Source organism: Phyllobates terribilis, unplaced genomic scaffold (genome assembly GCF_046119375.1).
Source record: "Phyllobates terribilis strain yellow unplaced genomic scaffold, ASM4611937v1 Scaffold_5__5_contigs__length_657084704, whole genome shotgun sequence".
In the NCBI taxonomy this organism is placed as follows: domain Eukaryota; kingdom Metazoa; phylum Chordata; class Amphibia; order Anura; family Dendrobatidae; genus Phyllobates; species Phyllobates terribilis.
The window spans coordinates 488,183,830-488,207,570 of NW_027362765.1; the positions used below are offsets into that span (position 1 = coordinate 488,183,830).

Genomic DNA, 23,741 nt, shown 5'->3' on the forward strand with positions numbered 1-23,741 from the left:
AGCGGCGGCAGATGGGTTGTCCGTCCTCGTTGTATCGGTCGCTGGGTCTTCCTCTGGCCGGTGGGGTCCTCCTTGGTCGACGCCACGGGATGTCCTCCGGTCCGGATGCCAGCTGGATCTTCCCTGGAGTGGAAACCTGTAAAGACTGCACAGTTCGGGTTAGCGCGGCAACGCTTTTAGCTAGCTCTTGGACCTGATAGTGCAGGTCTGGAGCCGGGTCATTGTTCAAAGCCTGCGCATCAGCTCCCACAGGCCCTGCCGACAAGGGTGCCGCCTCCTGGTGGTAAGTGGTAGTGGGGCGTCTGTGGGTCACAACGCCACCTGGTGCCGGTTCTCGGAGCACCCGGATGGCTCTGTCCTTGAACAGTGCAAATCCCAGATGAGGGTCCTGTAAGGCCATTGCCCGCAACTGGGTTCGGTGGGCATTGCAATATAAACCCTCTATAAATTGTTCAGTCAACAGCCTGTCCTCGTCTCCCACGCCGTCAGGGTCGGTCTGCTTAATGGCTCTCAGGGCCTCTTGTAGCTTCAGGGCATAGTCCCTTATACTCTCGTGTGCTCGCTGCTTGCACCCGTAGAATCTAAGCTTGATCTCGGCTGAGGTGCGGGTATCAAAGGTGTCCCTCAGCCAGGTTAGTATCCCTGCAACAGTCCTTCCCCCAGGTGGCCAGGACTTTACCTCCCCTTGGGCTGTCCCGGTTAATTGGGCCACCAGGATGCTCACTTTTTGCTCTTCCAGGGGATACACCTGGAAGAGGCTATCCAGCTTTTCTCTAAAGTCATGCAGGGTATGTGACTCCCCTGAGTACTGGGGTAGCCAGGCCGCTCCCGGGATATAGGGCATGGTGAAAGGCATGACTGCAGCAGCGGTGGCGCTGGCGGGGGTTGAGGCAGTGAAGCTCTCCTCCGTATCCGACATCTTCCTCCCCCCTAGTGGACCGTGGCCTACCTTGCGATGATCCTCTTCCGTAGGCCGCGGCTCCGCAGTGGATCGTCAGGGTTGAGGACCTTCCGTCGCGCTCCTGTGACGTCGGCGTCTGCTGGGCTCCTTCCAGGACCTTACGCAACGTCCGGACGTGAGGCGGGGCTTCAGTTCTCGCGCGCTTTCGGAGTCCACGCCCCTCTTCTTCCCGCGCGGCGTCTTCAAGATGGCGTCCAACGGCGGGAAAACTCCACGGATGGCGGGAAGAAGGCAGAAGATGGCGCCGGATGGCGGGAATCTTCACCACTGGTAAGTTTGAACAGTCTTTTTCAGGCACGCAGTACCCGGTGGTTGCGTGCACGAGATCCTGCCGACTACGCCAAAAGTTGACGCACCCCTGGGCCTTCGTCGCGTGGCATCGCGCGCACGGGAGCTTACTCGGAGCCGGATCTGTTGAGGGTTGTAGTCTCGTGGCGGTGACCCGGTCCGTGCCCAGGGAGTCAAACTGAGCGGCGATGTATTAGCGGTAGATGTTGGACGACTACGCCACCCGTTGAATGCAGCGAAGGAGCTGCCGCTGCAGGGCAGACCGCTGAGGCCGGTGGTAGGATTGTGCAGCGTGATAGTATCACCCCCAACGGGAGGGGTATGGCCTCAGGGCAGCCGACGTGGATGATGGGGGTAGCAGGAATCACTCAGAGACGATGCGGTGTAATTCAGGGTCTTTACTGGTGATAAAGATAGACCCTCCCGGAGTACTGGCTAGCGATCGGGGCCTGGTCAGTCCTTGAGCAGATGGGATCTCCCCTGGCCAGGCGGAGTTGTAGGCCTCCCAAACTGACTGTACTCTTCTGGCTACCTTGCTAGAGGCGGGTATAAGTAGCCCACGTCCCTGAGTGTACCGTGTGGTGCTCACCCGTATGGCCGGTGACTCGGGGCCTTCTAGTGGCGTCCGCTCCACGACGGCGGTGCTGGTCCCACGCGTGTGACCGTGCCTTCGGGTTTCTTGGCCAGAGGACCTGAAATCCCCTGCCGGGCGGTTTCTGCTGCTGGGTAAAGATTAGTCCCCACAGCCTCGGACTCCGGGTCCGGTGATAGCTTCGCAGTCAGGGCGAGCTCTGCAGCTGCCAGCCCTGACTCCTTATAGCACTGCTCCCACAGAGCTCCTGATGTTCTTTTCCTAGATCTGCTTCTCTTCTCTGTCTCTACTTCTTCTCTACACACTAACCCTGCCTCAGCCCTAGGTTTATATAGAGGAAGTTCTTCCCCTCCCAGGACTGGGCAGGAGGTGTGGCATGCACAGGATCCCTGACCAAGAGACCTCCCACCTGCTCTCAGACATAACATTGCTGTTACTGTGGAAACCAGACCCCTGGGGTGCCACACTTTTATTTCAGCAGGCAAGCCGTCCCTGCCCTGCAACATCATGTGGAGGGAAAAATTAAACATGCGCTACAAAACGCCGTCAGTAGCAAGGTCCACCTGACCACCGATGCGTGGACCAGTAAGCATGGACAGGGACGATACCTTTCCCTCACTGCCCATTGGGTAAATGTTGTGGAGCCGGGTACAGATCTTGAGAGTGGCGCTGTACGTGTTCTGCCAACTCCAAGGATTGCAGGAATCCAGTCTGTACACATTGACTCCTCCTCATACTCCAGTTCCTCTGAATCAGCGCTGCAGGAGCCGTCACGGTCTACCTCCACATCGACCCGTGAACGGTTACCTGTTATGGTGACCAATATGAGCACAGCCGTGGCCAAACGTCAACAGGCCGTATTAAAATTAATTTCTTTGGGGAATCGAAGCCACACAGCGCAGGAGCTCTGGAATGCCATCAAGCAGCAGAGCGACGTGTGGTTTGTGCCAGCGAATCTCCAGCCAGGCATGGTAGTGTGTGACAATGGCCGAAATCTGGTGGCAGCTCTGGGCCTAGGCAACCTCACTCACATCCCATGTCTGGCACATGTGCTCAACTTGGTCGTGCAGAGTTTTTTGAGGGACTATCCGGATCTTGATGCACTGCTTCACAAGGTCCGCATAGAGTGCGCTCACTTGCGGCGTTCCAGCAATGCAAGATCACGCATTGCAGCTCTGCAGCGCCGATTACGTCTTCCGGAACATCGCATCATATGTGACCTACCCACCAGGTGGAATTCAACGTTACATATGTTGGAGAGGTTGTGTGAGCAGCAGGCAGTAGTAATGGAGTACCAGCTGCAGCAGGCGCAAACAAGTCGCAGTGTGCGCCATTCACACTTCACCACCACTGAGTGGGCCTCTATGAAGGACATTTGCCACGTTTTGCGTGCCTTCGATTATTCCACGCGGATGGCGAGTGCAGATGATGCACTAGTCTGCATGACTATCCCCCTTATCTGCCTGCTTGAAAAAACACTGCAAGCACTAAGGGACGAGGTTTTGGAAGAGGTGGAGGATGAGGAGTCACAAATGCCATCTGCCTCTCTACAGTCTGCGCAACGTGGTTCCTCACAAAGGCCTAGGCAGGGGACACTTTGTGAGGAGGATGAGGAGGAGTCAATGGATGAGGAAGACATCTGTCCAGAGGAGGGAGGTACACAATGCTCTAGTAGTCAGTATCTAGAGCGAGGGTGGGGTGATGCAGAGCAGGCAGAGATCACGCCTCAAGCAGGGGACAGTGCCTGAGAAACGACCGCCGCATTGCCCACATTCTCAACACGGCTGATTATTGGGTGTCCACCCTCCTAGATCCTCGCTACCGGGACAACTTACAAAGCCTCATAACACCGTTGAACCGGGAGCGTAAAATGCGGGAGTACCAAGACGCACTGGTGCATTCCATCATGTTCTCCATTCCAACCGAGAGCAGTGCTGCTAGTGCTTTACAAAGCAGCTCAGTGCGTCGAGGCAGTGGAGGAAGCTCTGCACAAAGAGGGAGCAGAAGCAGCGCCTCAGCACAAGGCAAGACCAGTATGGCCGAAATGTGGCAAAGTTTTGTGTCCCCGCCGCCACAAATGTCTACACCATCACAGACGGCTTCAGTCAGCAGGAGGCAACGTTTCCGTCAGATGGTGACAGACTACATGTCTTGCCCTCTTAGTGTACTCCCAGACGGCTCTTCTCCCTTCAAGTTTTGGGTCTGTAAGCTGGATACATGGCAAGAGCTTAGTCAGTATGCATTGGAGGTGCTAGCTTGCCATGCTGCTAGTGTATTATCGGAACGCGTCTTTAGTGCCGCAGGTGGTGTACTAACAGACCGTCGCATGCGACTATCCTCCGATAACGTTGACCGGCTTACTTTTCTCAAAATGAACAAGGCCTGGATCTCTCATAAATTTGCCAGTCCTCTTCCAGAATAAATAATTGGTTGGCAACAGTATCCAGGTCTCCTGTTCTGTTCATGTTTCTACCACCTGAACTGTAATCCCTGAGCTCCAACACCGCCAGTTGGCGCTCGGAAGTGCCGTCTGCACAGTCAACACTTGCTGCCGTGTCATTGGGGTTCAGTAACGTCAGCTGTTCCCCGGCTGTGCGGACGGCAATTTCTCCTGCTCTGTCCACATTCTCACTACTACAGATTTTAAAGTTGCTCCAATTACACCTCTGGCTCCTCTGTTTTCAGTATTATCCCTGAGCTCCAACACCGCCAGTTGGCGCTCGGAAGTGCCGTCTGCACAGTCAACACTTGCTGCCGTGTTACTGGGGTTCAGTAACGTCAGCTGTTCCCCTGCTGTGCGGACGGCAATTTCTCCTGCTTTGTCCACATCCACTGTACTACTGATTTAAAACCTCCTCCAAATACACCTCTGGCTCCTCTGTTTTTAGTATTTACCCTGGGCTCCAATACCGCTAGTTGCTGCTCAGAAGTGCCGTCTGCACAGTCAACGCTTGCTCCAGTGTTATTGGGGTTCAGTAACGTCAGCTGTTCCCCTGCTGTGTGTCCGGCAAATTCTCCTGCTTTGTCCACATCCACTGTACTACTGATTTAAAACTTGCTCCAATTACACCTCTGGCTCCACTCTGTTTTTAGTATTTACCCTGGGTTCCAGCACCGCCAGCTGGTTTTCGGTAGTTCCATTTTGCTCTTGTACCTTCTACTACCCATCCGGGTTCCAGTACCGTCAGCTGGTTCTCGGCAGTGCCTTTGGATTAGGTGCCTCCTTCTCGGTATCCAAGTTCCACCAACGTCTGCTCATTCTTGGTAGTGCTTTCTGGCACAGGTACCTCCTGCTTAGTAACCGAGTTCCAGTACCGTCAGCTGGTCTTCGGCAGTTCCATTGGCTCTTGTACCTTCTACTACCCATCCGGGTTCCAGTACCGTCAGCTGGTTCTCGGCAGTGTCTTTGGCACGGGAACTCCCTCCTGCCCAGCCTGGTTCCAGCACGCCAGCTGTTTCCGGGTAGTGTCAACGTCACTTTGCCTCCAATGCGTTGTCCTGTCGTGTTACGGTCAGGTTAGCCAACTCTATGGTGCCTGCAGTTTAGGTGACTCCTATGTGGGCTGCGGGATCTGGCAATGAAGGCTGGTTCCATAGTGCCAATAGGACAAGCACCCCCTGTAGGACTGTGGGTTTTGGTAACTGCGGCCGGCTCGCGGCCTTGAACTTTTTTTTACATGGGTACCTTCTGCTACCCATCCGGGTTCCAGTACCGTCAGCTGGTTCTCGGCAGTGCCTTTGGATTAGGTGCCTCCTTCTCGGTATCCAAGTTCCACCAACGTCTGCTGGTCCTTGGTAGTGCTTTCTGGCACAGGTACCTCCTGCTTAGTAACCGAGTTCCAGTACCGTCAGCTGGTCTTCGGCAGTTCTATTGGCTCTTGTACCTTCTGCTACCCATCCGGGTTCCAGTACCGTCAGCTGGCCCTCGGTAGTTCCATTTGCTCTTGTACCTTCTACTACCCATCCGTGTTCCAGTACCGTCAGCTGGTTCTTGGCAGTGACTTTGGCACGGGTACTCCCTCCTGCCCAGCCTGGTTCCAGCACGCCAGCTGTTTCCGGGTAGTGTCAACATCACTTTGCCTCCAATGCGTTGTCCTGTCGTGTTGCGGTCGGGTTAGCCGACTCTATGGTGTCTGCAGTTTAGGTGACTCCTATGTGGGCTGCGGGATCTGGCAATGAAGGCTGGTTCCATAGTGCCAATAGGACAAGCACCCCCTGCAGGACTGTGGGTTTTGGTAACTGCGGCCGGCTCGCGGCCTTGAACTTTTTTTTACATGGGTACCTTCTGCTACCCATCCGGGTTCCAGTACCGTCAGCTGGTTCTCGGCAGTGCCTTTGGATTAGGTGCCTCCTTCTCGGTATCCAAGTTCCACCAACGTCTGCTGGTCCTTGGTAGTGCTTTCTGGCACAGGTACCTCCTGCTTAGTAACCGAGTACCAGTACCGTCAGCTGGTCTTCGGCAGTTCCATTGGCTCTTGTACGTTCTGCTACCCATCCGGGTTCCAGTACCGTCAGCTGGTCCTCGGTAGTTCCATTTGCTCTTGTACCTTCTACTACCCATCCGGGTTCCAGTACCGTCAGCTGATTCTTGGCAGTGACTTTGGCACAGGTACTCTCTCCTGCCCAGCCTGGTTCCAGCACGCCAGCTGTTTCTGGGTAGTGTCAACGTCACTTTGCCTCCAATGCGTTGTCCTGTCGTGTTGCGGTTGGGTTAGCCGACTCTATGGTGCCTGCAGTTTAGGTGACTCCTATGTGGGCTGCGGGATCTGGCAATGAAGGCTGGTTCCATAGTGCCAATAGGACAAGCACCCCCTGTAGGACTGTGGGTTTTGGTAACTGCGGCCGGCTCGCGGCCTTGAACTTTTTTTTACATGGGTACCTTCTGCTACCCATCCGGGTTCCAGTACCGTCAGCTGGTTCTCGGCAGTGCCTTTGGATTAGGTGCCTCCTTCTCGGTATCCAAGTTCCACCAATGTCTGCTGGTCCTTGGTAGTGCTTTCTGGCACAGGTACCTCCTGTTTAGTAACCGAGTTCCAGTACCGTCAGCTGGTCTTCGGCAGTTCCATTGGCTCTTGTACCTTCTGCTACCCATCCGGGTTCCAGTACCGTCAGCTGGTCCTCGGTAGTTCCTCAGCTTTCTTGTACCTTCTGCTACATTTCCAAGTTCAAGCTTTTTGAAATGGTTCTTGGTAATCACTCTGGATCTCCCTGATGAGGACCCTGAAGACGAGGACCCTGAAGACCAACCCTAAGAAGACGAGGACCCCGAAGACGAGGACCCTGAAGACGAGGACCCTGAAGACCACCCCAAAGAAGACGAGGACCCTGAAGACCACCCCGAAGAAGACGAGGACCCTGAAGACCACCCCGAAGAAGAAGAGGACCCTGAAGACCACCCCGAAGACGAGGACCCCGAAGACGAGGACCCAGAAGACCAACCCGAAGAAGACGAGGACCCCGAAGACGAGGACCCCCAAAGACGACCACCCCGAAGACCACCCTGAAGAAGACCAAGAAGATGACCCTGAAGAAGTTGACCAAGAGGACAAAGAAGAGAAGACAAGCACCAAGATACAGAAGAAAAAGAGACAGAAAACCAAGAAGCAGAAATACAAGAAGCTGCAGAACAAAAAGCGGAAGAACATTAAGCATAAGACTAAAAATCAGAGCAAAAGATAATATCTAAATTATGAGCAGAAGATGACTAAGCAGTGTATGGGGGTGAGTCCGTTCCTCCTCGTGGTGCCCCTGGAAAAGACCTGCTGCTGCAGGCCAAACTGAACGCGGACAAATCCTGTTGTAAATCTTTTGTGACGGGCAGAACGAAAGGTGTAATGTCCAACCTTTTATAGATAACAACTACAGGAATGCCTGTCACAAATAAGAATATGATGAAGAAGAAGAATATGAAGAAGATGAAGAAGTAGAATATGAAGAATGTAAAAAAAAAGAATAATACGAAGAAGGTGAAGAAGAAGAAGATGAAGAAGGTGAAGAAGAAGTGGATGAGAAAGATGCTGAGGATGATGAAGGAGAAAGTGTGGGAGAAGTAAAAAAGAAGGTGAAGAGCATGGAAGTAGTGAAACATAAATATCTGACAAAATATAAAAATACTTAACATAGTCAATATTTCCGTAACTCAGAACGTCTTAAAAAAATATTAATTCCTGCTATTCCATTTGATTGGGCTAAACCTCTATGCCTTTATTGTCTCCCCCACCTCCCCCAATACATTCCACATTATTCTTAGTTGTTTTCCTTCATGTAGAATTAACCTACAAGGAAAGAAAGGGTTTATTTTCATTCCGATATTTCTGTCCCATTGACTTGCATTGGTTTCCGGTATCGGAATCGGCGATATCCGATACTTTTTCGGTATCGGTCCGATCCAATCCGATCCGATATTTCCCGATATCGGAAGGTATCGCTCAACACTACTCTGCACTGTTAGTTCAGGGAGTTTATCTGACCTGTGTTTAATTTCTCTCCTGATCTGAATCCTGTTCAGTTGCCTTCTGTCAGATACAGATAACATGCCACCTTTCTCTTTGGCTTCAGCCAGACTACAATAACAAGTTCCCCACAATCCCCCTGGGACTCTGCTAAAACAATCCTTGCCTGCTGTGACTGTGTTAACCTCTCTAGTTGCTGGATACTTTTGGAGCAAAACACTTCCTGTCTCCGGTGCTTGTGTTATTTGTAACAGTTGCTGGATGCTTTGGAAGCAACAGCACTACTTCTGCATGTTACAATAATGCCCTATAATGCTCAAGGTCCTCAATAGAATATCATGCTCTCCCCATGGTCCGCCATAGAATATAATGCTCTCCCCATGGTCCTCCATAGAATATCATGCTCTCCCCATGCTCCTCCACAGAATAGCATTCTCTCCACGTGGTCCTCCATAGAATATTATGCTCTCCCCATAGTCATCAATAGAATATCATGCACTCCCTATGATCCTACATAGAATATATTGTACTTCTCATGGTCTTTCCTAGAATATAATGCATTCCACCATGGTCCTCCATAGAATATAATGCTCTCCAATTGGTCAGCCATATAATATAATGTCCCTCTCCCCATGCTCCGCCATACAACATAAGGCACTCCCCATCATCCTCCACCTAATATAGTGCACTCCCCATGGTACTCTGCAGAATATAATGCTGTCCCCATGGTTCTCCATAGAATATAATGCGCCCCCCATGGTCCTCCATTGAATATCATGTACTCCCCATGGTCCTCCATAGAATAAAATGCGCTCCCTATAGTCCTCCATAGAATATAATGCACCACTCCCAATGGTCCTCCATAGAATATCATGCACTCCCCATGGCCCTCCATAGAATATAATGCTGTCCCCATGGTCTTCCATAGAATATAATGCTCTTCAATTGATCAGCCATATAATATAATGCCCCTCTCCCCATGCTCCTCCATACAACTCCCCATCATCCTCAATTTAATATAATGCACTCACCATGGTCCTCCATAGACTATAATGCACTCCCCATGGTCCTCCATAGAATATAATGCTCTCCCCATGGTCCTTCATAGAATATAATGCTCTCCCCGTGGTCCTTCATAGGATATCATCCACTCTCCATGGTCCTCCATAGAATATAATGCGCCCCCCATGGTCCTCCATAGAATATCATGTACTCCCCATGGTCCCCCATAGAATAAAATGCGCTACCTACAGTCTTCCATACAATATAATGCACCTCTCCCAATGGTCCTCGATAGAATATGATGCACTCCCCATGGTCCTTCATTGAATATAATGTACTTCCCATAGTCCTCCATAGAATATAAGGCACCCTTCATGGTCCTCCATAGAATATAATGCGCTCCCCATTGTCCTCCATAGAATATAATGCACTCCCCATGGTCCCCCATAGAATATCATGCACTCCATATGGTCTTACATAGAATATATTGTACTCCTCATGGTCCTTGGTAAAATATCATGCACTCTCCCATGGTCCTCCATAGTAAAAGGAATTCATAGGAAAAGTTGTAGTGTAATAGTATGTAACATATAGCAATAATTTTACAGATACTAGTGATCACAGAGTGCATAGTGCAGGGGTTTTAAAAGGGCGCCAAATGATATCACGGCCCACGAAGTGACGCATACTTCATTCACCGTGATGCCAGTTGGCGTCCTTGTCATGTGATCACATTCTTGGATGGTGCCAGTAGGAGATGTGGATGTGTTCTGTGTGGTTGATGGGTAGCTTGTCCCAATGTTGATCGCAGTGATATGTTGTTTAATTCCAGTGTGTCCAAGACCTACAAGATTGAGAAGTGTATCACTTGCACTACAAAAAAGGTTATTTATTTTGCCACCTGTCCATGTGGGCTCATCTATGTGGGCTTGACCACTCGACAATTTAAGATACGTATTCGTGATCATGTATTGGGTATTGATGCAGCATCTGACTACACGGACACATCCACACTCAAGACCATACCAAGTCACTTTAAATTACATCACAATTGTGACAGTTCTCTCCTCACAATTAGAGGGTTTGACTCTATTGTACCCAACATACGTGGAGGTAAAACTAGTCAGAGATTGGCGCAGTTAGAATCTCGCTGGATTTGGAAGCTCAATACACTACATCCCAGTGGATTGAATGAAAATATTAACTTTGCATCCTTTCTGTGATTGATTACCCATCATTGTGGCTTAGGTTCTTATCTGCTTGTATTTGTCCACATGGTTGTTGCACGTGTTCTTGTCCGAATTTAATACATTTTATTTGCTTACTTGTTTTCTTTTTATACTCTAGGGTTCCTTATTTACGTTATCCCATTTGGATGAATAAGATCTCTTATTCACACATCTTGGCTTGGTTCCAGGTATGTTACAGCTCATTTATATATGCATATATATGTTATAGTGACTGTACTTTATGATATACTACTATCTATGCTATGGGTCTGCCAGTTTGTTTTTTGCTGTGCCTGACATTATGTCTACAATATTACACCATATAAACACATTGATATATTGTTAGTCCTATACGTAGTTTCATTGGTGATTATGTGCTTTTAACTGTAAACAGTATGTACAACCAATTATGTAAATTTGTTATTGCTAGGTGTTTACAGATTTATAACTTTGTTGTAGTATTGATGAGGACGTTGCTATTGCACTATACAAGTGTTATATATATATATACACAGGTGCATCTCACAAAATTAGAATATCATCAAAAAGTTATTTTATTTCAGTTCTTCAATGCAAAAAGTGAAACTCATATTATATAGGGTCATTACAAACAGAGTGATCTATTTCAAGTGTTTATTTCTGTTAATGTTGATGATTATGGTTTACAGCCAATGAAAACACAAAAGTCATTATCTCAGTAAATTAGAATACTTTATAACAACAGCTTGAAAAATGTTTTTAAAATCCGAAATGTTGGCCTACTGAAATGTATGTTCAGTAATGCCCTCAATACTTGGTCGGGGCTCCAGGCATTGGTACTTTTGGCAGTGAAGGACAGGTGCCAAGTCCTGCTGGAGAATGAAATTTCCATCTCCATAAAGCTTTTCGGCAGAGGGAAGCATGAAGTGCTCTAAAATGTCCTGCTAGACGGCTGCGCTGACTTTGGTCTTGATAAAACACAGTGGACCTACACCAACAGATGACATGGCTCCCCAAACCATCACTGATTGTGGAAACTTCACACTAGACCTCAAGCAGCTTGGATTGTGGCCTCTCCACTCTTCCTCCAGACTCTGGGACCTTGATTTCCACATGAAAATTGGAACTTTGGGACCTTGTGGAGTGTGTCAATGACTGCCTTCTGGACATCTGTCAAGTGAGCAGTCTTTCCCATGATTGTGTAGGCTATTGAAACAGACTAAGGGACCTTTTTAAACGCTTAGGTAGCCTTTGCAGGTGTTTTTTGATAATTATTCTAGTTTACTGAGTTAATGACTTTTGTGTTTTCATTGGCTATAAGCCATAATCATCAACATTAACAGAAATAAACACTTGAAATAGATCACTCTGTTTGTAATGACTGTATATAATATATGAGTTTCACTTTTTGTACCTGTATATATGTATATATGAGTGAATGTTCACATTTTATTTTATACATTCCTTGCAGTCTACATGCTATATCTATATGATCTAGATATTTGAATGGTTATGGTGTTGTGGCCAGACTGCCCTTTCTGTATTTTAATTATGCCCATATTGTGATAGCAATGTTCATATTTACCTGTGTCAGTCATTGTGAGTATATTCTTGGAATGGGATTCTTTGGCATCCATCGCGACCCTGTACGCATGTGCGCTATACTTCCGCGGTCCCTGCCGGCTCTCTGTGCCGTCTGACTTCGAGTCATGTGGTTCCCATGTGATCGCGGCGTCGGCTGTCACATGGCGCTGGCTATCATACCAGTTGCCATGGTGACGCATGCGTCACTTCCTTGGCCGCGATGTCATTTGGTGCCCTTTTTAAACCCCTGCACTATGCACTCTGTATGCCCCCTGACGAAGGGAGTTCGAAACTCGTATCGGGACAGCAGTGCTGTTGTTGGAGACTGGCTGCCTTCCGTTTACTCCTACCACCTGGCACTGTTCCTATCTGTTTATTGGTAAGAAATTGGCACCAGTGTGTTATGAATACTTATCCCAATGTGGAATTTACCTTCTAGATAGGCTACGAATAGTACTATTAGGCTGTGCCTGGATTGGGTAGTGCCATATGTTGGACAGTAAGGACATGCCAAATACTTAGTTTTATATATAGACCATACGATTTGTTACTTATTGGCACAGTCATATTACGGAAGGGTTTTAGCATGGTATACATGGTATGAATTGACATCATTATGAATAATGTCTCCACTGCTGCGTGTCCTTTTTGTATATAACCATTTGCACTGTGCACTTTGTTCCCCCCATTACCTGTTAATAGATATTTATTTAATACAACAATTCTTATATTTTATGAATATGCATTTTGGCCTATGATAGTCTTCTTTGCGGTTTTCATGGTCCTCCATAGAATAGAATGCACTCCCCATTGTCCTCCATAGAACATATTGCTCTCCCATTGGTCCTCCATATATTATAATGCCCTTCTCCCCATGCTCCTCCATACAACATAATGCACTCGCCATGGTCCTCCAGAGAATATAATGCTTTCCCCTTGGTCCTGCATAAAACATAATGCACTCCCCATGGTCCTCCATAGAATATAATGCACTCCCCATGGCCCTCCATAGAATATAATGCACTCCCCATGGTCCTTCATAGAATATAATGCACTCCCCAGGGTCCTCCATAGAATATCATGCTCTCCCCATGGCCCTCCATACAAGATAATGTTCTCCTATTGAGAAAGCAAGCAAAGATGTCTCCAGCAGGACCAGGGTTGTATATATCTTGTTAAAACTTCACTTTTAATTTCAATTTCTGGATTTTTCTCTTGTGTACTAGATTTCCGCAAGGTCTTAATGTGAGACAGGATCTCATTTTACAATATACTTAGTCTCACGTATTTATGTTCGACAGTACTTCGATAATATATTTCCTTTGTGGTCATAATAGAATGCACTGTCTAACTGTTTAACTGCTTTATTGTTCAATGCTTATATTTATGACTTTTGCATCCTTTTTCCATAAAATGTTTTTTTGTTGTTTTCTCAAAAAAATTTTTTTATATATATATATATATATATATATATATATATATATATATATTTATTTATTTTTTTATAGGACTACATATACTAACTATATTTATACTCTAATGGTGTTTAAACAGTCATGCTCACCAGACATAAGGGATGCTTAGTGATTATTATGATCATTATTATGTGTTTTACTGCTCCACGGCATAAAAGATCTTTTTGTTTTTGTTTCTGCATGTATCTCTCACTCATTTTGTATTTCCACTAATTTTGTATTCCATTCTATCTCATGTCCAATTTTATGTAGTTTTTGTGCTTTTTTGCTGTAGTTAATTTTAGCTGCCAATAATGGGTTAATTCTCCTCTGGGCTGTGGTCCAACACCTGAAGCAATCACCAAGAAGTGTGTTTTATTTAACTTCAGCTAGTAGGCTTAGTTCTCACATTATTCCATGAATAAGGTTTAGCCGAAACGCGTTGGAATGTGCTGTACCTAAGAGCCGCTATATTGCTCTTTCTGTAACTCATCCTTGGCTTTTACAATTTGAAATTAAAAGTGAAATTTTAACAAGATATATACAACCCTGGTCCTGCTGGAGACATCTTTGCTTGCTTTCTCATTACTTGAACCTTGGTAGCCCATGACCTGGGCGTCTCCGCTGCAAGACTTCATTGGGACTGGATGAGTCTGGCTATTACATGGTGAGCTGACATACGTTTTCCCTTTCCCTTTCCCCTTGTTTTTTCAATGTTCTCCTATTGGTCCTCCATCTAATATAATGCACTCCTCATGGAACTCCATAGAATATAATGATTTCTCCTTGGTCCTCTATATAATATAATGCCCTCCCCATGCTCCACCATACAACATAATGCACTCCCCATCGTCCGCCATCTATTATAATGCACTCACCATGATCCCCCATGAAGTATAATGCACCCCCCATGGTTCTCCATAACATATAACACACTCCCCATGGTCCTGCATAGAATATAATGCACTCAGCAAGGTCCTCCATAGAATTTAATGCTCTCCCCATGGTCCCTCCATAGAATATCATGCACTCCCCATGGTTCTCCATAAAATATAATGCGCTCCACATAGTCCTCCATAGAATATCATGCACTCCCCATGGTCCTACATAGAATATCACGTGCTCCCCATGGTCCTTCATAAAATATAATGTGCTCCTCATAGTCCTCCATACAATATAATGCACTCTCCTTGGTCCTCCATAGAATATAATGCACTCCCCATGGTCCTCTGTAGAATAAAATGCACTCCTCATAGTTCTCAATAAAATATCACGCACTTCCCAAGGTCCTCCATGGACTATAATCCCCTCCATGGTCCTCCATACTCTATTATGGCCACAAGTCAGTGATTAAAAAAAATACTTTACTCAGCTCTCCTCATTCCAACCGATGCTCCTGTCTCCTGAGCATGTGGTGTGAAGCGCAGCACATCTCTGTACGGCGGGCACGCACGTGGCCCTGAGACGTCAGACGCCGAGGAAGACTGATCGGGATGGAAGCATCAACTGACGCTTCCTCCTCCATCATCATTGCTCATGGGCCCCATAGCAGTCACATGGCCTGTCGCCATTGGCAGTATGCCACTGGCTAAGCAGTACAGTATAGCCACATATGGGGTATTCCGGCATTCAGCAGAAATTGTGGGACCATTTTTGGTGCCATTTTTACCCATTTCCCTATGTGAAAATGTAAAATCACTGCTCAATGGTATAAAATTCTGTGACACAACCTTTGGTGTCAATATGATCACTGCAGCCCTAGATGAATTCATTGAGAGGTGTAGTTTGTAAAATGGGGTCACTTATGAGGGGTTCTACTGTTCTGGCACCTTAGGAACTCACCCAGTGGGTCATGGCATCCACAAACCATAACAGTGAAAGCTGGCGCTCCTTCCCTTCTGAGCTTTGCACTGTGCCTAAAAGTATTTCCCGATTACAAGTACATTGGTGCACTCAGGAGAAATTTTTACAACAAACAAAGATCCAGTATTTCCCACTTATCCTTAGAAAAATTAAAAACTTGAGGCTAAAACAACATTTAAGTGCTAAAATGTAATTATTATTTCTTCACTGCCCAATGGTATAAAATGCTGTGACATGCCTGTGGTGTCAATGATGCGCCCCCTGGGCCGTGTGTGTGTGGGGATACCCGGAACCGGACCTGTTGTGGATGCTGGGGGTTGTAGTCTCCGTGGCGGCGACCCGGTCCATGCCCAGGGCGGTCAAACCAAATGGCAGTCTATATGCTGAATGTCCGACTAAGCCACCCGTGGATTGCAGTTAGAGTGAACCACCACTGCAGGGCAGACCGCTGAGGCTGGTGTTGAGGGTGCAGCAGAGGGTAGTATAACTCCCCACGGGAGGAGTATAGCCTCAGGGCAGTGAGTGTGGATGTAGGGGGTGATGGTGAGCTGGAGCAGCAGTAACGACACAGAGTCCTGTAATGCAGTCCAGAGTTTTTACTCACAGTTCTTTATCCACGTTACTACAGCTGGTCATAATGACCCACGTCGCATTGTGCTCACCAGGTGAGGGGCTCGGCCTACTCCCAGATAACTTTGGAGCGTTTCACAGGACCCCCTTTGTGTGTCCTTTCTCTGGCCTGTCATACCCCACCAGTGACCTCGCTTCTGTCCGGCTGCCTCGGGCCTTCTCGGGTGAAGGTTGGTGCCGTTTCCCCGACCCTATGTGGTGCCTTCCTAGCGGGTGTAGCGAGGGGCTGCGCCACATAAAATGTCACAGCCTCCGGTTTCTAGCTGAGGGTAGTTCCCCGCCTCCACTAGCTTTGGGGACCGGTCTCCCCCTTTGGCCTGACCCCCCTACGCAGGTAGATTCGGGTGTGCGGTGGCGACTTGCCAGTTCACACCCCTGGGGTCCCTTCGTTCCTTGTTCCTGGAGCCTCCTCCGCTCCTCTTCCTTCCTTCTCCTTCCTCCAGGCTCCGGCCGCTCTCTCAGGCCTGCCTGCGGAGCAGAGCTCAGTCTGAGCCTCTGCTCCCTGTCTTCTCCTCTTACTCTCAACCCTCTCTCTTTGCTCTTTCAGTGCTGGCTGGGCCTCACAGGCTAGGCCCGCCTATGGAGCAGAACCCCATGCAGAGGCCCTTACTCTGTCACTTCTTCTCTCATACTGAACTGAACCCAGAACTAAGATGGTGCCCACCTTTTATACCTCCTTCTAAGTGCACCCAGGAACTGCCCTCTCCCTCCTATGCACTACAGGGTCCCCCCTTCCTTGGTGTTCCCTCCCCCCACTCCAGCCAGGGACAGGGACTATCGTGCTCTTCTTGGAGCATATTGGTCGCCCTGCCCCCCGGAAATGTGGTGTAATGCATGCAGGTGTCGGGGTCCTGATCCACACTCCATCCTTACCTGGAAGTGAGATATCGCACATCTGGTTGAGATGCAATACCTCTGTAGCGACCGAACCCTCGGGGCGCTACATCAATATGATCACTAAACCCCTAGATGTATTCATTGAGAGGTGTATTTTGTAAAATAGGGTCACTTATTTGGGGTTCGGCTGATCTGGACCTCAAGGGTTCTGCCAATGTGACATAGCACCCTCAAGCCATTCCAGCAAAAACTCCTCTAATATGGCGCTTTTTCCCTTCTGAGCTTTGCACTGTGCATCAAAAGTAGTTTTTGACTACATATGAAGTATCAGTGTACTCAGGAGAAATTGCACAACAAAATTTTGGGGTCCATTTTCTCCTATCCTTGTGAAAATGAAAAAATTTGGGGCTAAAACAAAATTTTTGTGAGAAAATGTTTTTTTCATTTTCACACATCAACATAGTAAAATTCTGCAAAGCACCTTGGGGTTCAAGGTGCTCACCACACATCTACATAAATTCCTTGAGGGAGGTCTAGTTTCAAAAATGGGGTCACTTGTGGTGGGTTTCCCCTGTTTAAGCACATCAGGGGCTCTCGAAATGCGACATGACACCTGCAAATCATTCCATCAAAGTCTGCGTTCCAACACGTGACGTCCAAACTTTTGGTCTATACTGTAGGTCTCCTGGTTTGTAACAATCATGCTTACACATTAGAGAATAACAATCTTTTACTTTGGACCAGCTGTTTAACACATTGATTTATTTTTATTACACAACATGTGCAATTGCTGCCTGAATTCAGATATGGAGAGTAACTCTAATAACTTCATTTAAGAGGTATATTCGCTAACTTTTCACAATTACTTAAAAGCGGATCTGGCATGAGATTTGGCAAAATAAACTACATACAGTACAGACCAAAAGTTTGGACACACTTTCTCATTTAAAGATTTTTCTGTATTTTCATGGCTACGAAAATTGTACTCACACTGAAGGCATCAAAGCTATAAATTAACACATGTGGAATTATATACTTAACAAAAAAGTGTGAAACAACTGAAAATATGTCTTATATTCTAGGTTCTTCAAAGTAGCCACCTTTTGCTTTGATGACTGCTTTGCACACTCTTAGCATTCTCTTGATGAGTTTCAAGAGGTAGTCACCGGAAATGGTCTTCCAACAATCTTGAAGGAGTTTCCAGAGATGCTTAGTACTTGTTGGCCTTTTTGCCTTCACCCTGCGGTCCAGCTCACCCCAAACCATCTCGATTGGGGCCAGGTCATCTGGCGTAGCACCCCATCACTCTCCCTCTTGGTCAAATAGCCCTTACACAGCCTGGAGGTGTGTTTGGAGTCATTGTCCTGTTGAAAAATAGATGATGGTCCAACTAAACGCAAACCGGATGGAATAGCATGCCGCTGCAAGATGCTGTGGTAGCCATGCTGGTTCAGTATGCCTTCAATTTTGAATAAATCCCCAACAGTGTCACCAGCAAAGCACCCCCACACCATCACACCTCCTCCTCCATGCTTCACAGTGGGAACCAGGCATGTAGAGTCCATCCGTTCACCTTTTCTGCGTCGCACAAAGACATGGTGGTTGGAACCAAAGATCTCAAATTTGGACTCATCAGACCAAAGCACAGATTTCCACTGGTCTAATGTCCATTCCTTGTGTTCTTTAGCCAAAACTTGTCTCTTCTGGTTGTTGCCTGTCCTTAGCAGTGGTTTCCTAGCAGCTATTTTACCATGAAGGCCTGCTGCACAAAGTCTCCTCTTAATAGTTGTTGTAGAGATGTACAGTACATTATTAAAACAGATATCTAAGACCTGAGGACTTTCTAATATTAAAACTATCACTTTATAAATCCAGCCATGGTTTATAATTGCACAGCTATTCTAACAGATTCTAGCATACTTACTTTGAACATCTAAGAGGCATCTAATCATGGAAACAGTTTGTATTGTGAAGTCTGGTGACAGATTCACTTTGACAATAACTGAGCAAAAAAAAAAAAAAGTTTATTTTTACCCCAACCCCCCCCCCACACACACACACCCCCTCTCAATCTTTATTATGGATATTATATAAATAAAAATTAGAGTGCCTCATGAGTTAAGGCAACATCACACACCCCCGGTATAGTTTTAATAAATGAAGAGGGAGCAGTCTGTAGTAATAGTCCCTCTACTTTATACAAAGAACTTAACCGTAAAAAAATTAATTAGGTTGAGTATAAGCTGGTATGCATGCAAAATATAGGAGCATAGTCACATTATTAGGCCAGGGCCCCACTATCAGTATTCAGTCAGTATTTTTTCTCAGGAGTGGGAGCCAATACCAGGAGTGGGTGATAAATGCAGAATTGGTGACTTGTTTCTATTATACCTTTTATCTGATTGTTCCACACCTGGTTTTGGCTCCCACTCCTAAGAAAAAATACTGACCAAATACTGACAAAATACTGATAGCGGAGCCATGGCCTTAAACAGACAAAATCTAAGATAGGAACAAAATTAACATATACCCTGCTGTAAGTAAATAAGTAAAAGCTATAGTGTCTATAAATAACATGGTGTACTTAGTTAACATGGTTTTTGATCAAAAAAAGCATAAAAGCCATTCCACCAATGTTCTAATCAGTACTAAGTAAGTACACCATGTTATTCATATGCACTATTGATTTTACTTATAGCAGGGTATATATGTCCATTTTGTTTCAATCATAGGCTTTATACGAAGACGCAGATACAGGTGCATCTCACTAAATTAGAATATCATCAAAAAGTTAAATTATTTCAGTTCTTCAATACAAAAAGTGAAACTCATACTATATAGAGTCATTACAAACAGAGTGATCTATTTCAAGTGTTTATTTCTGGTAATGTTGATGATTATGGCTTACAGCCAATGAAAACACAAAAGTCATTATCTCAGTAAATTTGAATACTTCATAACAACAGCTTGAAAAAGGTTTTTAAAATTCGAAGTGTTGGCCTACTGAAATGTATGTTCAGTAAATGCACTCAATACTTGGTCGGGGCTCCTTTTGCATCAATTACTGCATCAATGCGGCGTGGCATGGAGGCGATCAGCCTGTGGCACTGCTGAGGAGTTATGGAAGCCCAGGTTGCTTTGATAGCAGCCTTCAGCTCGTCTGCATTGTTGGGTCTGGTGTTTTATCTTCCTCTTGACAATACCCCATAGATTCTCTATGGGGTTAAGGTCAGGCGAGTTTGCTGGCCAATCAAGCACAGATAGACTGTTGTTTGTAAACCAGGTATTGGTACTTTTGGCAGTGTGGACAGGTGCAAGTCCTGCTGGAGAATGAAATTTCCATCTCCAAAAAGCTTGTCGGCAGAGGGAAGCATGAAGTGCTCTAAAATTTCCTGGTAGACGGCTGCGCTGACTTTGTTCTTGATAAAACACAGTGGATCTACACCAGCAGATGACATGGCTCCCCAAACCATCACTGATTGTGGAAACTTCACACTAGTTCTCAAGCAGCTTGGATTGTGGCTTCTCCACTCTTCCTCCAGACTCTGGGACCTTGTGGAGTATGTCAATGACTGCCTCCTGGACATCTGTCAAATCAGCAGTCTTCCCCATGATTGTGGAGCCTACTGAAACAGACTAAGGGACCTTTTTAAATGCTTAGGAAGCCTTTGTAGGTGTTTTTTGTTCATTATTCAAATTTACTGAGATAATGACTTTTGTATTTCCATTGGCTGTAAGCCATAATCATCAACATTAACAGAAATAGACACTTGAAATAGATCACTCTGTTTGCAATGACTCTATACAATATACGAGTTTCACTGAAATAAATTGACTTTTTGATGATATTCTAATTTAGTGAGATGCACCTGTATGTTTGGCACATGGTAGTTGTTTAGTTCCCTGTAACACAATTTTCATTTGAGTCCAAGACACCGATTCATCATTGCCTTTGCCCCTGTTTTTAGTCTAGTTTTGTACCTTCTTTTTGTTTGCACCCAATTCATTATTCTATTTGCGGCTTTTTTAAAGTGTGCTCGTATGTATTTTTTTGTGTTTTCCGCTTTGTGGGTGTAGTTTAGCGATTTCAGATGTTTGCACCTGATTCATTAAAATTACAACTTTTTTTTTTAAAAAATTGCAAATTTTATCGCAACTCCTCTCCTCCCGTTGGTGCATTTCTAAATATACCCAAATCTTGTCGCAATTTTTGCAACTTGGTGCCAAAAGTCACAAAAACAGTTCAAGGCAGGAAAAAAATACCATTTTTGGCTTAGCGACAAATTAATGAATCGTATGAGCTATTTTAACAAATTTGGCAAAAAAAAAAACAGCAACGAATACCACAAGACAAAAATGAAAAGTGACTTAAAAAAAACTGGAAATGACAAATCAAGGCCTGAGAGCTTCAAATTAAATCTGTAACTGCAGCTAATGCTTTCCAGAACACAAAGCTTTGTGCATCTTTTTATCACATCAAAAAGGTGTCAGCAAAAATAAAAAGAAATAAAAAAGTACAGTAAAATGCAATGCTGTAAATTAGTCCATACCCTATCCCCAGCAATGCCACCTTAGTGTTTAATAATACTTTATTATAGATAACAAAAAAATATACAAAAAAAATTTACAATAAAGTATCTAATAATAGTATTAGAGATTCAAGGTAAAGTTATAAATGTCCATTTCTGTGTTGCTTTAGATGCCATTAGTGATACAATTCTTCCATGTAAATATCTGTAAACACAAGACATTTCTTCACTACAAGCCTTGTGCTCCTGTCAGTGTCTTCACAATGGGTAAGCACCTTATTTCCGGGAATATTATATAGACTTTTTCATCTGTTGTGAGATGTTTTTGAATCTTAATCTCTCAGCGATATCAACACAAGTCTCTCCTGCCTGCGAAGAAAAAACCCAAAACAGAATACAAGTTATATACGGTATATATATTCTTCACCCTAATCCTATAAGGGCATATCCCTCCAAATCTAGAAGTGCGCACAGACTAGGAAATTCACATTTGTAGCAAGTTTAATAATGTTTACTATACATAGAAATATTAAATATGTTAATGCACACTGACAATGACAGCAGCGTCCGCCATCAACACTGGGTGTTACTTTTGAATTGATTTCCTTAGTAAATACAATAAATGTATGACATTCTGACTTATATGAATTCTGGTTTAGTGTTTTTTTTTTTTATTATTAAACATCCCCCGAATCACTTAAATTCCAACATATTCATACATTTTAGAAAAATTAGACAAGGTGTGAGAATTTTAGACAGTAATGGAGCAACAATTAGGCATTTTTCGTCAAGTTTGGGTGTAAACTGAGCCCCAAAAAGTGTCAACGTTTTCAGTTTTTTTCCCCATGGTGTTTATCAAAAGCTGGAAAAAAAGGACCCAGATTTATTACATCTGTTTTAAAACTTGTTTTCCATACATCTTCTCATAAACGAACACCAGAAAGTGTCATACAAGCAGGTGTAAATGTAAACCTGGTCATAGATGATACAGAGTTTGTGGGCAAATTATTATTCCTATTACTTTTTTGTGGTATTGGCACCTTCTTGCCTTTTTTTTTTTTTTTTTTTTTTTTTTAAGTGGTGAACTTTTGATGGTGCAAAAAATCTGCACAATTTCTGCATCTATTAATTACTGGTCATGTAAAAAAAAAAAAATGCTAATTAACCAGAAGATTATTATTCCTCCCAGCAGCCTTTCAGTCATAGGGTTGCTGTGGCATAGTGAGCAGCGGCTGTGACTGTGCCCTGCCCTTGACTGACAGCCAGCTCTACAGTGCTTCAGTGCTCAGCCGGCTGACAGTCAGTGACTGGGAGCGGTTACAGTAGATGCTCATTATGCGCTGTGACTGTGCCCTGCCCTTGACTGACAGCCAGCTCTACAGTGCTTCAGTGCTCAGCCGGCTGACAGTCAGTGACTGGGAGCGGTTACAGTAGATGCTCATTATGCACTGTGACTGAAGCAGCACCTCTATGACTGAAAAACCTGTGTCTGCCAGGAGGAATAAAGTTCATTACCTCCCGGCAGTGGGGCTCTCAGTGTTGGTGCCGGGCAGCTTCAGAACACAAATAACTGGCAGATTAACCCCATATCCACAGGTTAATAGATTTTATTTTTTTTTACATGACAGATTCCTTTTAAGTAAATTAGGTTACCTCCATTTTTAGTGCGTTTTCATTGCATTTTTTTTTGTCTCTTGTTGGTATGTCAGGTTTTAAATTAAGCAACTTTGTTTTTGATACTTCCCGGCACTTGTCCTTGACAAAATTTTATCGATCATCTATTTATATGCATTTCCGCTGCGGAAAAGCAATAAAAAACACTTGTGTTTTTTACCTGCGGATTTTCCGCATCTAATGCAAGTCTATGGGAAAAATTTCCATGTAAAACTGAGCGTACCCGCAAGAGAAATTGACATGTCATGGATATGAAACATGCGTCGGTCAGTTTATGCCAAGAAAAAAAAAAAGTTTACTGGAACTGTAAGACATTGAGTTTTTGATTCAGTGAAAATATACAGTGTCAAAAACTCTCCAAAAACTCATTGTGGGAACAGCGCCTAAAAATATTTCATTCCTGTATACAATTAAAAAGTATTATGCACTTTTTTTTTTAAACTCTAAATTTTAACATGTATTCTTAATTTGATGTTTGTAATTATAATAACAAGGAAAAATAGCAACACTTTTAATATTGTGTGCAATACTTTCACAAGCAATCAGCCAAAAAGCTTCCAAACATGGAAAAAAATTGGAGTGGAAGCAAAGCCGCTTCAGCTCCTCATTTGAAGCCTTTCTTCAAGTTTCTCTTCTTGATAAGAAAAATCATTGTACATGAGTTATC

The 23,741-nt window shown here is 45.1% G+C and overlaps 1 protein-coding gene across 2 annotated transcripts in view; it reads right to left on the reverse strand.

The window, feature by feature from the left end:
• Window positions 1-21,442: 21,442 nt before the first annotated feature.
• Window positions 21,443-23,741, reverse strand: part of ANKRD22 (ankyrin repeat domain 22) — an 89,076-nt gene continuing 86,777 nt past the window's right edge. For both annotated transcript variants that reach the window (XM_073685525.1, XM_073685524.1), the window contains one exon: window positions 21,443-21,769. In XM_073685525.1, coding sequence (XP_073541626.1) covers window positions 21,692-21,769 — 78 coding nt within the window. In that variant the 3' untranslated portion in view covers window positions 21,443-21,691. The remainder of the gene's footprint in view (window positions 21,770-23,741) is intronic.